The 16,745-nt window shown below is 43.0% G+C and overlaps 3 protein-coding genes across 4 annotated transcripts; 2 read left to right on the forward strand and 1 right to left on the reverse strand.

The window, feature by feature from the left end:
- Nucleotides 1-194: 194 nt before the first annotated feature.
- cct5 (chaperonin containing TCP1, subunit 5 (epsilon)) lies at nucleotides 195-3,663 on the forward strand. Its single transcript, XM_019863180.1, has 11 exons — nucleotides 195-438; nucleotides 839-899; nucleotides 1,013-1,177; nucleotides 1,557-1,755; nucleotides 1,874-2,066; nucleotides 2,158-2,307; nucleotides 2,382-2,501; nucleotides 2,598-2,783; nucleotides 2,861-2,998; nucleotides 3,086-3,266; nucleotides 3,351-3,663. The coding sequence occupies exons 1-11, from the start codon at nucleotides 334-336 to the stop codon at nucleotides 3,476-3,478; spliced, it is 1,626 nt and encodes a 541-aa protein (XP_019718739.1). The 5' UTR covers nucleotides 195-333; the 3' UTR covers nucleotides 3,479-3,663.
- Nucleotides 3,664-3,827: 164 nt separating this feature from the next.
- cmbl (carboxymethylenebutenolidase homolog (Pseudomonas)) lies at nucleotides 3,828-5,814 on the reverse strand. Of its 2 annotated transcripts, none has more exons than XM_019863192.1 (6): nucleotides 5,705-5,814; nucleotides 5,308-5,522; nucleotides 5,027-5,134; nucleotides 4,610-4,752; nucleotides 4,408-4,499; nucleotides 3,828-4,317 (listed from the first exon to the last, which is right to left on the reverse strand). In XM_019863192.1, exons 2-6 carry the CDS (start codon nucleotides 5,520-5,522, stop codon nucleotides 4,138-4,140), a joined length of 738 nt encoding a protein of 245 aa, XP_019718751.1. In that variant the 5' UTR covers nucleotides 5,705-5,814; the 3' UTR covers nucleotides 3,828-4,137. The 2 variants fall into 2 exon arrangements, with proteins under 2 accessions (XP_019718751.1, XP_019718754.1); XM_019863195.1 differs by having other exon boundaries at nucleotides 5,308-5,588; nucleotides 5,705-5,791.
- A 502-nt stretch (nucleotides 5,815-6,316) lies between these two features.
- marchf6 (membrane-associated ring finger (C3HC4) 6) lies at nucleotides 6,317-15,992 on the forward strand. Its single transcript, XM_019863142.1, has 25 exons — nucleotides 6,317-6,730; nucleotides 7,520-7,619; nucleotides 8,478-8,551; nucleotides 8,911-9,054; nucleotides 9,292-9,364; nucleotides 9,520-9,688; nucleotides 9,838-10,024; nucleotides 10,171-10,232; nucleotides 10,297-10,329; nucleotides 10,673-10,724; nucleotides 11,081-11,139; nucleotides 11,237-11,317; nucleotides 11,402-11,470; nucleotides 11,668-11,742; nucleotides 12,418-12,552; nucleotides 12,640-12,860; nucleotides 13,087-13,224; nucleotides 13,309-13,522; nucleotides 13,806-13,875; nucleotides 14,074-14,255; nucleotides 14,518-14,652; nucleotides 14,773-14,862; nucleotides 14,970-15,102; nucleotides 15,247-15,382; nucleotides 15,485-15,992. The coding sequence occupies exons 1-25, from the start codon at nucleotides 6,712-6,714 to the stop codon at nucleotides 15,570-15,572; spliced, it is 2,739 nt and encodes a 912-aa protein (XP_019718701.1). The 5' UTR covers nucleotides 6,317-6,711; the 3' UTR covers nucleotides 15,573-15,992.
- The last annotated feature ends 753 nt before the right edge of the window (nucleotides 15,993-16,745 follow it).

The raw sequence follows: 16,745 nt of genomic DNA on the forward strand, positions 1-16,745 counted from the left end.
ACGGCGAGATCTAGCGTGATCGGAAGAGCCCACCACAAAAACGCACGTTTGTTTTTATTACAACCATTTTAAATACAATTTTGAATACTTAATCCTTCTGAGTATCGCATTTAAGCATATACATAATGCTTACCATCTACCAGTGTGAGATGACGTGCATCTGTAAAAGTTAAATATTTCCACTTGGTCCCGCCCTTAACGCTCGTGGAGTCTTCCAGAAGTCGCCGGCAGATCCGTGCGGCTTGGACCTCCCCAACTCTCCAGATTTTCATCTCTCAAACTCATCATTTTATCCGGGAAAAGTCAAATTGGTACCCCAATTTCTCCGTCAACATGTCAACGTTGGGCACGCTTGCCTTCGATGAATATGGGAGGCCATTCATCATCATTAAAGACCAGGATAAGAAGACAAGGCTAACGGGCATTGACGCACTGAAGGTACAATGGGGCGAGCTAGCGGGGCTTGGTCTGGCACGTTTACTCGCATGTTACCGATTTCCTAGCAGTTTTATGATCACCAGATCGACCTGACATTCTGCGGCTATCGGTGAAATGCACTAATGTTAAGGTTTTAAACAGCCTGGGTAAGATTAATGCGATAGCGGCAACGTGATCGCATTTGTAAAAGGCTAACGGGTCTGTTTTCTGGCCACCATGCTAACATAAGGCCCATGTGCTTGCTCGGGGCGGTCGGTTGGTGGGTGTTGCTGGATAGGCTTGTGGCCTCTGTCGCTATTGATGCTAATGATTTCCGAATTGCATCTAAATTTACTAATAGACTTTGCCAAGTATACCGAATTTAAATAACCCATTAACCTGCTCATTGTTGTGTTTGCAGTCTCATATTATGGCAGCCAAGGCAGTTGCGTCAACGCTGAGGACATCATTGGGACCGAACGGTGTGTATAATTGTTGCAAGTCACAAAGAAAATGTAATAGTAACGACTGGTTTTTGGGGACACAGCTTAATAGAATCCCCCTATCAAATATAATTATTGATTTTCGTGACCAGGATTGGACAAGATGATGGTTGACAAAGATGGAGAAGTGACTGTCACCAATGATGGAGCCACTATTCTCAGCATGATGGATGTTGACCATCAGATTGCAAAACTTATGGTGGAGTTGTCCAAGTCCCAAGATGATGAGATTGGGGATGGAACTACTGGAGTTGTTGGTATGTAAAAGCAAAATGAGATCCCCCTTTTTGTGTAGATGAAATCTTAGTGGGCTGCATGGTGGGTGACTGTTTAGCACGTCCGCCTCACAATAGGGTACTACGGTTTCCTCCCACATGCCAAAAAACATGTATGGTAGGATTATTTGGCACTCTATATTGACCATTGTTCACTTTGCAATGCATTTAAATGTACAGTTAATGTATTTTTAAAACACAAACATGTATTGTGGCCGCCATGAATGTAGCATTGTATTGTCAATCGTCTTGTTCCATTTTTAAAAGATTCATGAAGAAATCTACAAAGTAAATAAACTATCGTAATGACATCATCATGATTTTGTCGTCTGTTCCACTCATTAATTTCTTGTCTTGCCAGTATTGGCTGGGGCTCTTCTTGAACAAGCTGAGCAGCTCCTGGACCGCGGAATCCACCCCATCAGGGTCTCCGACGGTTACGATCAGGCCGCACGTATTGCGATTGAGCAGCTCAACAAAATCGCAGAAACCTTTCCGTATGATCCCAATAACACAGAACCCCTCATTCAGACCGCCATGACAACACTGGGATCTAAAGTGTGAGTCTCCTACGCAACTCGGTTATGTTTATGCTTTATGAATTGATGCTTTCTGGGGGGCTGGTCTGCTAAGCTTTTTTATTCCCCCCCCCCCCCCCCCCCCCCCCCCATAATTCAGCATCAACCGGTGCCACAGGCAGATGGCAGAGATCGCAGTCAATGCTATTCTCACCGTGGCTGACATGGAGAGAAAAGATGTTGACTTTGAGCTCATCAAGATGGAGGGTAAGGTAGGAGGCAAGTTGGAGGACACACAGCTCATCAAGGGCGTCATTGTCGACAAAGAGTTCAGTCACCCTCAAATGCCAAAGGTACAAATGTCGCAGCGTGTATAATTTGACTGGCAGTCTAACGGTTGCACAACCATGTAGCTAATTCCGACTTCACTTTGTCTCCATTCAGGTCCTGAAAGATGTTAAAATTGCTATCCTTACCTGCCCGTTTGAACCCCCTAAGCCCAAGACCAAGCATAAGTTGGATGTCTCCTCTGTTGAGGACTACAAAGCTCTCCAGAAGTATGAAAAGGAGAAGTTTGAAGAGATGATCCAGCAGGTTAGTCGCCCAACAGGACAGCTGTTGCTATTGACAAAGTTGAAGCACAAATGGAAAAACCTCATTTGTTGTAGGTCAAAAGCAACGGTGCTAACTTGGCCATCTGCCAGTGGGGCTTTGACGATGAAGCCAACCATCTTCTGCTCCAGAGCAAGTTACCTGCTGTCCGCTGGGTCGGAGGGCCAGAGATTGAGGTTAGACACGCACTGTAAAAGCAATCAAGAAAACTGGACGTTGTTCTGAATGTTGTGGGTGGTCTTATTCGCTGTTTGTTAATTTTCCTGGCGTAGTTGATTGCCATCGCGACCGGGGGCCGCATCGTGCCGAGGTTCTGTGAGCTGACTCCAGAGAAGCTTGGCACTGCTGGCCTGGTGAAGGAGATTTCCTTCGGCACCACAAAGGATCACATGCTTGTGATCCAGGACTGCAAGAACACCAGGGCTGTGACCATTTTCATCCGTGGTGGCAACAAAATGGTAAATCGCTGAAAATTCAGGGTGATGACTCCAAGTTAAATGTGACATTTAGATTAATCATCTCTCCTACTGATTAGATTATTGATGAGGCCAAGCGTGCGCTCCATGATGCTCTTTGTGTAATTCGTAACCTGGTCAGAGACAACCGTGTTGTCTATGGAGGAGGAGCTTCCGAGATTGCTTGTGCTCTGGCCGTCAACCAGGCTGCTGACAAGGTAACTGCCCGTCACATTTCCTAAAGGACCCCCGTGGCAGTAACTTTTATCTTTACGTTGCTTAATCCTTTTTTTTTTTTTTCCAAGTGCCCATCATTGGAGCAGTATGCCATGAGGTCATTTGCAGATGCTTTGGAGGTAATCCCAATGGCACTGGCTGAGAACAGTGGCCTTAACCCCATTCAGACCATGACGGCGATCAGAGCCAGACAAGTCAGAGACAACAACCCGCACCTGGGCATCGACTGTCTGCATAACAACACCAACGGTGAGTAACCAAATAGACTTTTGCCTTCATTCCAAAACATCTCTTCATACAGTTGTTGCTGACGGTCTTTCTTTTTCACTGCAGACATGAAGCAGCAGCATGTGATCGAGACCCTCATTGGCAAAAAGCAGCAGATCTTGCTGGCCACTCAAGTCGTCAAGATGATCCTCAAGATCGATGACATCCGAAGCCCAGGAGAGTGCGAAGACTGAAGCCCCCGCCCCCAGAACATCTGAAGGCTCGACTGTGCTCTAGAATGTTGCAACCTGCCGGTTCTCGAGATTGGAGGCACTTCCCCAGCACTGCGTCCAAACCGCACTGCTTACTGCTATTTATCATTTGATACAATTTCCTGTTCTCGTATCAAAGTTGCCATTAAAATGTTGGTCTGGAGAAATGTTTTTTATTCCATGACAGCATTTTGCATGCAATATGTTGCATATGCAGTCTCTCACCATGCTCTCTCAAAATTAATTCACATGAACATGGGAATTTTTTTTCCTGTTGTCCACATTCAAACCGCAACACTTTTGGACAACTGACCAGAATGAAGAAACCCTGTCAATGTTCGCACTTTTTTTTTAATTGACTTTTAGTCTTCACCGACATCTTAACTCAATTCGGACTGTTCATTAACTCTGTATAAAACTGAGATGGTATACATTTTTAAGACTTTTGATTGGCTTAAAAAAGGTGTGTGGTTGGTTCCATGCACTGTTTTCTTCATCACCTTATTTTAATTTTTTTAACCCCACTGGGGAGAAATGTTTCTCAAAAAACCCATTTTGCATATTTGTGGATATGCTGGTATACATGTCTCATAAAGGTTTCACTACAAAGGCACATACTTGACTTTCCACTTTGCAGTTGTTTAAATGTACTTGTTCAGCCAGTTAATCATATCAGTTCTGGCCTCCTGAATTCTCGGCTTATCTGCTGGGCTGATGTCCTCTCTCTTTCGATGGGCAAACCCGTGATTCTGCCCTGGAAAGATCTTGACCTGGTAATCCACGGTGCATTTCTCCTTCAGCTTTGCTTCAAGACCGCTCACCTGAAGAGCACAAGTTGCCAGTAGTTGTGCCGCAATGTGTAAGATGATGCTAGGAGGATAACTGTTATCCTCATGAAAATCATTCCTTACTTGATCCATGGGTATTAAATGGTCTTTCTCCCCAAAGATAAAAAGGGTCGGGCTCTTCAGATCATACCTGTCCTCTCCTTCTCCTATGATACCTATGTGATATTAGCTACATTGCTTACATTGTAACCCTTGGAGCTAAAGTTTGACAGCATGTTTGTACTCAAGTGTTAGTATCAAAGTTATTGTTGCGCATGGGACATACCGTAAAATGACACTCCAGCTTTCACCTCTGGGTTGTGCAGGACCAAATAATGTGTGGCAATTCCTCCCCAACAGAAGCCAACTACTCCAATGTGTTTGGCGCCACATTGTTCTTTCAAGAAACGCAGCAGAAGGTTCACCTCTCTGGAAGGCAAATGGAAAGTGGGTTAAGGTCTCCAGCCAGACCGTATTACAACCAAAGAATGAGATTTAAAGTAGAACCAATTGCAGTAGTTGCTGAAATGCTAGGCTGCCTCTTGGCTAACTGCTGAGGTGACCATGAGCAAGACACCAATCCTATTTTAACAGCTGCAGCAACTACTTGCACGCCCTGTTTCTCGGACATCTCCCCTTGCATGATTGCATGCAGGATTCTGTGATGTGCAACTCAAAATCTTCTGCAGAGTGTAGTTGTTACTTGTTGATGTTGGTCGGCTTTTTATCTTTGCGCCATTCCGTAAATGTGGACCAGTCATGTGATGGGCTCCATGGCTCCTTTCCGAGGAAGAAGTCAGGACAAACAGCCCTGCAGAGCAAAAGATATGACAGACCAAACTTTCACACTACGGGTGGAGAACATATCCAACATTCGACTTTCATTTCAAAATGTTCGAACATATGACCATAACCTCCTCCCAGTTAAATAAGTCTTCGTATTATTATATATTCAGTTAGTTAATAAACATGCATCGAACACACAAGTATCCATTGGCAGCAAGCATATCAGCCATGTATCTGGTGTTTGGAAGCTGCCATCCAAATATGTCTTGGATGACAATGATGGCCTTGTCTGATGTTGCCGGTGGCTTCACGACATATGCTTTAAAGTGCTCGATCTGGACCTCCTGGCCAAGACCCCCATACTCCATTCGATCCCCAATATCGCAGGGACACGGCTTCGCTTCGTTCGCCATCTGGGTGCGCACGCACACACACACGCGCGCGCGTGCAGGTCAGACGGACAGTGGCCAAAGAGCAGTCTAACGGTGCAATCGCCACCGTGTTTCAAAAACAGCAGAACGAAACACGCTGTATGTACATTAAACGTCAGTGCAAATATCACGAGTACAACAGCAAACACGTGTTTGAAACGTACCGTGAAGTTGTCCAACTAGAAAGTGAAGAAAATGAGAGTCTAGCAGCTGGTAAGGAAGAGCTTTTGATCCGGATTCGAGAGTTATTGTTGTCAAAACTTTCAAAATAAAAGCTTACTTGTCTCAAGCCAAAACGATGAACACTCCGATAAGATAGTCATGTAATTCAAGTCTGGCCGAAGTTTACAAATGCCAAATATACGATGAAGTCATATGGTGACGTCATTACCTCCGAAATTTAGACTAAAAATCGTTCCTATACAAACGTAAGGCATTGATCTGTGACTACTGTTTCTTCACTCTTGAAAAGACAACTGAGATTCGAATCTAAAATGCTCTTTTTCATTCGAAATATACCATACATTTTCAAGGTGCCGTATTTCATTACCACCTAATATTTTTGGAACATTTTAGAATTTTAAATTAGAAAACTGCTGATGTATGAAGTCGGAACTGTACAGGTATTCTCACTACAGGCTACAAAATAAATAGGTAACAGGGGGTTTGAATCAAAGGGTAACGCGCACGTTATAGATTTACTCTCCGACACACTAGACGGCAGTATAAAGGCGTAGAGTTCGCTTTCAAGTGACTGTATGTTTTAAAGAAGAAGACGTTGGGCGAAAAACTGTTGTGACGGTGTCTCTAACCCATGGCGCATGCGTTAGGCTTCAGCTAGCAATTTGTCTTTTGCCTTTAACAACTGTCAGTGCAACCTTAAGGGAATGCGGTATTTCTCGTGTTAACTGAAAAAAAAAAACAACGTGAAATTAGCAACGTCGAACGTATTTTGGATGTTAAAATTGGACACGGCAAAGAAGCAAGCAGCGGGAGTTTGTGTCTGTTGGGAAACCATTTTCTGATTGCCAATGCATTCTGACCCATAAGGTTAACGTTGTACTCGTCTCGCTAGCGGAACTTGGCCAGCTAAGCTATTTCATTAGTCGTTGATGGGTTCGCTGAACGAGCAACACCTGGAAGAAACAGCCACCGTTGATTTGTGAACAACATGGACACGACCGAAGAAGGTAAACTGTGGTGTTTCGTCTTTGTTTGCGTTACTCAGCATTAGGTCAGACTGATCGTAAGCGCATCATCGAGAACCACATCAAGCCGAGCTGGCCTGCTAGTGCTGGCTAACCTTCGATTTTAACCACATAATATTGTAATGTAGAGCCAACTGAGGATGTAGACTAAATGCTACTAGACGATAGCATGTATCAGATGGACTTTAATCAAGAAGAACATACTACGATAAAACTAACGCCGAGCAGAACTTAGTGATGTCATCAGCCATGCATAAGCACAGTCAGTGGTCACCTCATTCTGTCCACCGTCGAAATTATGCAATTACTATATAAAAAGACACACCCATTGACGTACTGATGACCAGGCATTATTTCAACAATATATTTTGCAGTTGTTACTAGTGCATCATACTGAGACATAGTAAATGAATGTTACCCTCAATCAAAGTAGGGTGATCATTCTTACGACAGAAATTGCGGTACACTGGATTTACTTTCAGAGTATATTGTGCATTTTTACTTAATGAATGATGCGGAGAGTGAATATATTTCTACCTCCATAATACTGTATAATGTGGTCTGTATTAATAAATAACCCAATCCGTGGAGCGTAGTGCAAGGATCACATTTTGAAACATAGAGCTACTTCTTGAATATTGATTAAAAGTGTAGGATTGTTTGTTTGATTCACACCCCCCCCCCCTCCGTGTTAATAGTATTTGTCTCTAATATTGAAAGTAACAAACCTGTCTTGGTTTTGTGTGCGTGTGCGTGTGTGTGTACCCTCAGCGGATATTTGTCGTGTCTGCCGCTCAGAGGGGACCCCGGACAAACCCTTGTATCACCCTTGTGTTTGCACCGGCAGCATTAAGTTCATTCACCAAGAATGGTAAGTAAAAACGATCAATACTAAATAAGAATGTGCCAAATCAATGAAAAATAGATCTAATTAAGAACAGACATACATACATTGCAAAACAAAAACAACAGTTTTGAAGTTCATCATCAAAATGTCCTCATTATTACACCGCCGCTTGAGTGACTTGGCGGGGGACTGAGAGTAACTGATTTAGATAATATCACATGTGGGCTATTTTTAGTGTAGTGAGTTAAGGATTTGTGTTTCCCCTGGGTGTTTAAGCCATTAGGTAATGATCAGATCGGGTTTATGGTTAAATTACTACATAACTGTAGAGGGTAAACTCCAGCAGGATTTTCCGTTTTTGTAAGGGACTTTGAATGTTGTTATGTCAGACCAATCTACGGGATCCCTCAGAGGAAAAGGGCTGAACACGATTTTTACATGATGTGTTGCATTTGCATTGTTCATTGCCGGTAAAAGGGGCTGGGGAGGGCGGTGGGGCATGCGGTTATCCCCTCTGTAGAGGAAAAGAGCATGGATGTTTCTAGGCAGTTGTTGATCAACTACCGGTAAAAGCAGGACAATATATTTTCAAAGTTTTGCTAATTAAAAAAAATGCAAATAAAACCATCCATCCAAGTCATATTTCATTCTTGATTATGTCGGTTCAATCCCCGAGTTCTCAAAAGGCACTCATTTACTGGAAATTGAAATTTTCTACCTGTAAAGGATGACAATGCAAAAAAAAACAAAAAAAAAAAAAACGTTACATGAGATCTGTGTTTGGATATTGGTCGTGAACCCTTTTATTTCTATACCTTGTGACTGAACAAATATTCCATGCCTGAATTTTGAATTTCACCTCCCAATGTTTTTACTGTACAGTTTGGTCCAGTGGCTGAAACACAGCAGGAAGGAGTATTGTGAATTGTGCAAGCACAGATTTGCATTTACACCAAGTAAGTGGATGCAGTTGCTCGTTTATTTTATTGTATCAAAACATGTTGCTCACTTATGCCACAGATGTAGCTGTACTCGATGTCTGTGTGATCACTTTTAACTGGATCGCTCTTCTTGGGAACAGATTTATTTGCTTGTGCCTGTTTTAAACTGTTCAGGTTTGACATAATGCTTCATAATTATACAACAGAATAGTTTGCTTGTTAGGCAAGTCCAATGTTGTCATAAATGAGTCATTTGAAACTGTTGAGAATTGCTTTGAAAGCCTTTGGCAGGTGTTTGAATTTCATTCACTGATGTGTATGAACCATGAATAGATTTCCTTCCGTTTACATTTGCAAATGTGTACCTTTTGCAGTCTACTCCCCCGACATGCCGTCACGTCTGCCCATTCAGGACATTTGTGCCGGCTTGCTGACAAGCGTGGGCACGGCCATCCGCTACTGGTTCCATTACACACTGGTGGCTTTTGCTTGGCTTGGCGTGGTTCCTCTCACCGCTTGTGAGTATTCAATGTAGAACGTGCATATTCCATCTAGTACTTACCTTGTGTTCAGGGTTCAACTAGAGTCAGAGATGTTCCACTTTCTCATATAAACGATGACACACTGCGCAAGAAACTTGAAGTCCCCCTCGATAAACCAAGATGGGAAGATCTTTTCATTTGTCATGTTGTGAGCTTTCTTCCTCTGTTGATTTTACAAACTGATAGATAATTATCTTTTCCCACTTGTTTCAGGTCGCATCTACAAGTGTCTTTTTACTGGCTCCGTGAGCTCCCTTCTGACACTGCCATTGGACATGCTTTCCACGTGAGTGATGCTCATGAGAACAGCATTACGAATCGGCATGCACACTTGCACTCACAGAAAATCCCAATATGGCACCTTATTTTCTTGTTTTTCGATGGAAAAACTTAACTTGCTAGTGTGTCATTGTTTCTCTTTTCATTTTTTCATTCCCGCAGCGAGAACCTGCTGGCTGACTGTCTGCAGGGGTGCTTTGTGGTTACCTGCACCCTGTGCGCATTTATTAGCCTGGTGTGGCTCAGAGAGCAGATAGTCCATGGTGGCGCCCCGCAGTGGTTGGAGCAGCACCAGCCTCCGCCGGCCAATGCAGCTGGACAGGCCAATGAGGTGCCTTTCTTCACTCTTGATTTGAGCCAGTTCCAGCTTGATTTTTAAGGCCGATGTGTTTCATGTAGTTATGTGTGGAATAACTGGCCCACGTACCCTTGGCGACACACTACAGTATACTTGTAAAAGCTGCCGCGATGTTCCTTCAGGCACAAGCGGCGGGCCCGGGAGCAGCAGATGAAGCCCCTGCTGACCAACCGGCCCCTGCAGAGCCAGCAGCCCAGAATGATGCAGAGCCAGAGCCCCCCGATCCACCAGAGCAGGGCGATGACCCCGAGCTGGAGGAAGAGGAGGGAGTTGCTGCTGAAGATGCCGACCAGAACAATGGAGCGCAAGGTCAGGGAGCAAGTTTATTTCCTGACCTCTTTGATTTGATATCAATGCATGTTCCTTGACCGATGTGGGAGCGATGTGAAGAAAAAGTGGAACAGATTGCTGCCTAGCCACTCTTATTAGATTCAACATGGAAATATATCCTGCAGATGACATGAACTGGAATGCTTTGGAGTGGGACCGAGCAGCCGAGGAACTCACCTGGGAAAGAGTAAGTGCATGAAATTTTATTACACTAAAGTACATGAAGCCCTCAAATTTGGTTCATTTTTCAGATGCTTGGCTTGGATGGATCACTGGTTTTTCTGGTAAGTTTTGTCCTTATTCCCAACTACTGTGTGCCGTGTGAGAGATCATCAGATGCGCTGTGACAAAAGATGTAATTTCATCTTTTTAGTTTGAAAAAGATTTATGAGACTGCAAGTATTGGACATAATAGTGACAAGCAGAAAAATGAAATGCACTCCCCCTCCCACCAAACATCACTATTTCAGTATGTGTGGCATTTTGGTGGGCTGGAGTGCTGTCATTTTTTTCCCCTCATGTAAAATATGTACCTTGACCTAATAAAGGTTGTGAAATCATGCCCAAATGAGAATTAGTTTTGCCCACCGGAATCCTCCTACTTCATGGCTTCTGTTTGTCTTGCAGGAGCATGTATTTTGGGTGGTGTCTCTCAACACACTCTTCATCTTGGTCTTTGGTAAGTACACTATTCAATATTGCCGGTATAAGAACGAGCCTTCCAAGTCCTCTCATCAGAATCACTCCGTCATCATTAAACTAGATCACGTAATCATGTTGCTGGGTGAGGATGCTAATTAAATGCGAACATAAGTCAAAATGTCCACCGTGCCATGTCAACAAGCTCACGTTTTATTTTTTGCGTGGACATGGGCTACTTGTAGTTCATTTATTAAAAATATGAGAGCTTGACTAATATGAATTTCTCACACCAAGACAATGAATTTGAAATTCAGTGGAAAATCACAACTTTTGTCGGGTGTAATGGGGAAGTCGATGTTATGTTTAATCTCCGCATTTCTATTCCTTCGACAGCATTTTGTCCCTACCACATTGGACATTTCTCTGTTGTGGGGCTTGGCTTTGAGGAATATGTAAGACATTGTTTTCACAACCTAACTTTGAAAAAATTCACCTTGCATTATGAGTGGTGCACTTAAGATTTGGACTCCTCTTGGTATTATGTTTTAGGTTCAAGCTTCCCATTTTGAAGGTTTAATTACAACCATCGTTGGCTACATCCTGCTGGCCATGACACTTATACTGTGTCACGTATCCTTACATGGCACATGCTCCATGCCTATTCAAGATGTGTTCATGAGTTTCTGGTGTTGAACCTTAACAAGGATGTTGTAGGGATTGGCCGCTCTGGTCCGGTTTCAGCGCTCCAGACGTCTCCTCGGAGTCTGTTACATTGTTGTCAAGGTAACCTGACAGCATACCGTATGCATTTGCTTTATTTCACTTGTGGAGACATACACTGTCTGAATACTGTATACCTCTTGATGTGACACAGAACGTACAAATGACCACATTAAACTAGTATTTTCTTTCTTTCTTTCTTTATTTGCACCATGATGAGATTTATTCTTGTTCCAATCAACATTATTCATTGGTTGTAGGTCTCCCTGCTGGTTGTTGTGGAGATCGGCGTTTTCCCACTGATCTGTGGATGGTGGCTTGACATCTGCTCTCTGGTAAGAATCTCTCTTGTACGGCTCATTTGTCATTTTGTTTAACCGCACCGTGCCATCCTTCGACGACAATTTGAAGTGGGTTGAATGAAGGCCCAGGTCTGGTTTCTTTTTTTTGCTTAGTTTTTTGGTTGTCTGTAGCCTGGAAGGAACTGTTGAATAGAGGCACAGCCACCACTTGTTATTCTTGGGATTGCTGATTGGATAATTTAATGGCCAAAACAATTATAAATATTGACATTGTTTTATTCATGACAAAGCTAGCTTTGTCATTTGCCTTATATTTCTGCGAGCTCGCCTTCAAAATGGTCCATCAAAAACTCAAACCCAGACGTGTCAACGCTTTTAAATGCTGTCCTGGAGTAAACAAGGGATAAAATAGATGTCTGATCCCTCGTGTGGATGCACATGCAGAAGAAGATGCCTTTGTCTTCATAAATTTGTCAGAAATAGAACGCGGCTTCTCGCCCTTGCAATTCAAAACAGCTCCGTACAGTTGGATTAAATTTACAAGGTCCAAAATAGACATTCTTCCCAGAGATGAACAAACAGTACATTCACAACTAAGAGAAACTGGATGATTTGCCACTGCGCACTTAATGAGCTGTCACGGCATGGGAATTGTCGAAACACAAACTTTGAATCATTGTTCGCCTTCTGTCAACCTTGAATGTGCAGGAAATGTTTGATGCCTCTTTGAAAGATCGAGAGATGAGTTTCAAATCAGCACCCGGCACCACCATGTTCCTGCACTGGCTCGTTGGGATGGTCTACGTCTTTTACTTTGCTTCTTTTATTCTGCTTTTAAGAGAAGTAAGCCCGTTTGCAGCAGGTTATTCTTGGCCGGGGGAAAAATAGCATTTGTTAACTTTTCTTCCTCCCCACCTATTCATGTGTCAGGTGCTGAGGCCTGGAGTGTTGTGGTTTCTGAGAAACCTCAACGACCCCGATTTTAACCCAGTGCAGGAGATGATTCATCTTCCCATCTACCGACACCTGCGGCGCTTCATTTTGTCGGTGGTGGTGTTTGGTTCCATTGTGTTGTTAATGCTGTGGCTGCCAATTAGGTTGATTAAACTACTGATGCCCACTTTCCTGCCATACAACGTCATGCTCTACAGGTAACCAGCAGACTACAACATTTGTTGCGGTGTTTTTCGTTTGGACAAAATAGATCTTTTTACTTATGCCAGAGGGGAGAAATTGTTGTTCTCTTTTTATTTGAAACAAAATTAAGAAGTTGAACTGCAACCATTGTTTGTTGTTTTTTTTGTTTTGTTTGTTTTTATTTTCACATGCTCCTCCTTATGTTGGTGAAATGGCTTTTTCTGAACCTTTTTCCCTCAGCGATGCCCCAGTCAGCGAGCTGTCTTTGGAGCTATTATTACTTCAGGTTGTGCTGCCAGCTTTATTGGAGCAAGGGCATACTCGCCAGTGGCTCAAAGGCTTAGTTCGGGCCTGGACAGTCAGTGCCGGATATTTATTGTAAGTCCCAAAGCCAATGTCACGCTTCGGTGCTTTCAGCACCTTTTCATTTCAACTATGATTTGTTTATCTGTGCCTTCACAGAGATCTCCACTCGTACCTCCTTGGAGAGCAGGAGGACATTGATGCTAACCAACCCGTGAACAACAATAACAACCCTCCCCCGGGACACCAGAATAATAACAATCCCCCACCGGCGGTTGGCGAGGGCTTGCATGCGGCCCACCAGGCCATTTTGCAGCAGGGCGGGCCAGTGGGCTTCCAGCCATACCACAGACCTCTTCGCTTTCCATTCAGAGTGAGTTGAACCCATTTCTGCAGGGTTTTTTTTTTTAGTGTGTGTGCTGCTCCATAGCAGTTCCCCTATAATTAAGACAACAAGGAACATGTGTCAAATTGAACCTCAACTCAAGTTTTGCTCGGGAGGAAGAAAACTCCCTCATAATGTTCCTTCAAATTCACAAGGGTGTGGTTCCCAGTGGAGAAGCTTGTCAAGTATTTTTTATTTGATTGCAGTGGGTGTAGTTGATCTGTCCGTGTGTCCTCAACACTGACATCAACATTGTTACTCCTTCCTCTAGATTATGCTCCTGATAGGATTTATGTGCATCACCCTGCTGGTGGCTAGTCTTGTGTGCCTGACACTACCAGGTGAGAGATATAGTACAGATAGCATTTTTTTTCTCTCATCCGCGCCCTGACCAGAATTGAATCTTCTAGTTATAGACTTGTGTGATGTTTAAACAGCTCTATCTTTCAGCCTTCCTCTGCCAGGCCCAATGACCACCTTGAAGTTGCAATAATGAGGAGATAAACACATGCATCTATTTAATTCATTTTTGTCCCCAGTGTTCACCGGACGATGGCTGATGTCCTTCTGGACCGGAAGCTCCAAAATTCATGAGCTGTACACAGCAGCTTGCGGCCTGTATGTATGCTGGTTGTCCATCCGCGGAGTCACAGTGCTGCTGGCTTGGATGCCCCAAGGACGCACCGTCATTGTGCACAAAGTTCAGGAATGGACGTTCATGGTGGGTGTCAGGAAGGCGCATCTTGTATTTGCACCAACCTGAGTGTTGTGATAACAATTTTTTCCCTGGTAGCGGACATTCAAAATGTGGGTCCTACAGCAGCAGGCACTCAAAATATGGGTGTACAGTACTGTATTAGTAAACCTCAGCCCTGCATTTAGGAATACTTTACCTATTGTGCTTTTTAGAAGCAAGCTCATCATTTTAATAAAGCCATAATTGTTACTCCTTTGTTTGCTCATCCAACTTGAAACTTGTGTAGATTCTGAAAACTCTGGTTGTTGCTCTGCTGGTCGCTGGAGTCATCCCGCTGTTGTTGGGTCTGCTGTTTGAGCTGGTCATTGTAGCTCCCCTCAGGGTACCCCTGGATCAAACACCCCTCTTCTATCCCTGGCAGGTAATCTCCCTCGCAGGATTAAACGTATATCTATCATTTTTACTTTTCTTGTTCTTTTGGAGCAGAGCATCACGAGTACCCTGTGAATCATGCAAATTTGATCCCCCTGTTTTTCTGCAGGATTGGGCTCTTGGAGTGCTTCATGCCAAAATCATTGCAGCAATTACCTTGATGGGTCCTCAATGGTGGCTGAAAACTGTTATTGAACAGGTAAAAGGGTGTTAACAGTTGGGGAATCTGTTTTTAATAATTAATTTTGTGTGTGACTGTGGCAATTACGTTGCATTTTGACTGAGTATATTTTGCTTTCCCCCCAGGTGTACGCCAATGGAATTCGCAACATTGATCTTCATTTCATTATCCGAAAACTGGCAGCACCGGTCATCTCTGTCCTGCTGCTGTCCCTGTGTGTGCCCTATGTAATTGCGGCTGGGGTGGTGCCTGCTGTTGGTGAGTGTCTGAACACTGTACAATCCTTGGCCCGCTGAAGTTGAATGAGTTTATTCAGCACATATACTTCCTTTTCAAGCCACTTTTGTTGTTACCCATATGGTGGTGCTCTACATATGTTAAACAAATATGTTGCTCTCATAGGGGTGACCCCAGAGATGGAGATTCTAATGCAGAGGAGAATCTACCCCTTCCTCTTGATGGTGGTCTCACTTATCGGCATCCTGTCCTTCCAAATTCGACAGTTCAAACGCCTTTATGAGCACATCAAGAATGACAAGTAAGGATGGCTTTAGCATAGCAAGAGGCGGGCTTTTCATGTGTGAGCTCTGTTTTCAGTGTTGACATTTGCTAAATATAATAAAATCGTTTTTGTGTGCAGGTACCTGGTTGGCCAAAGGCTTGTCAACTATGAAAGGAAAGCAGGAAGAGCAAGCTCAGTCCCGCCCTCCAACCCTATCATAGAATAAATCGATTTTCACCCATGACCCCTGCATACATGTCACATCTCACTCCCACCTTTTGATTTGATCAGTCAATGGACTGTAATCCTTTTAAAATATCCATTGGTTCTTGGTGAATTTCATGGATGTTCTTCAGTCCCCTGATTTCCCTTTAATCCCCATCACAGTTGGGAAGGGAAACATGTATTTTAATCATGGGACAGCAATGTAATCTCCACAAGTCTGAGAAGGAGGGTTTTGATTTGACCTTTTGTCTGTCATTCTCGCCTTGCTTTGTAAAGTGCTGCCTGATAATTGTACATGTGTAAATACTTTGAATGCAGATTTTGTCTTAAAAAAAAAAAGACATGGAAAAATGCAATGACCATTGTACATCTTAAAAGTGTATGTATAATTTATTAAATCAAACCAGCAATTTCTTGTTGTTTTATGACAGAGATCATGTGAGTTTAATAAGGGTTTGGCATCAGGATGTGCTGACAATTCTCATTTGTGACGACTAAAACTCGAGCGGTTATTTTTCTGTTGGTGGCGAGGGTGCGACCTTGTGTGTAGAGAGTCAAGAAAAAACTATATTTTTCTGTACCATGAGTGATTCAGTCCTTATAGACCCTTCTCCCTGAGGTCATTTTAGCCAAAATACTCAAGTTTCTGGTGCCTTATTCAAGGGCACGCAGGCAAAAGGAAAACACAAAGAAGCCTTAGCCATTTTTAGTATTATCAGACTGTGCCCCCTGCAGAAGGGAAAAGGGGAAACTTTGCTAATAGTGCATTTCAACTGAATCCATCATAAGGAATCTTAAGTAAGTAAGTACCATTATAAACTGTTTTACATACAGAGCAGGAATGGACAAAATTATGATCCCCAAGGCATCATACGGCCAGCTCTTTAATTGGTTCCACAAAGCATTTACATCATTGAGTCCGCCAATATTTTTTGCATCAATGTTATTTTAATGTATTAAGCAAATAGTATAAAAATATTTAGAGCATAAAATAATTGGTTAATAGTTGTATGTTAATTTTTTTTTACAAGTAAACAACATTTAACGTTTTATTTTGTCATATATTTGGTTAGAAAAACTAAATATAATAAAAAATAAGCATAAGGACATATTTTACGTTCGGATTCTGTTTACGTCTGCGATTTCCGGGTTAGGTGGATTCTCTCTGGTGACG

This window comes from Hippocampus comes, unplaced genomic scaffold, assembly GCF_001891065.2.
Source record: "Hippocampus comes isolate QL1 unplaced genomic scaffold, H_comes_QL1_v1.1 scaffold360, whole genome shotgun sequence".
Taxonomy (NCBI): domain Eukaryota; kingdom Metazoa; phylum Chordata; class Actinopteri; order Syngnathiformes; family Syngnathidae; genus Hippocampus; species Hippocampus comes.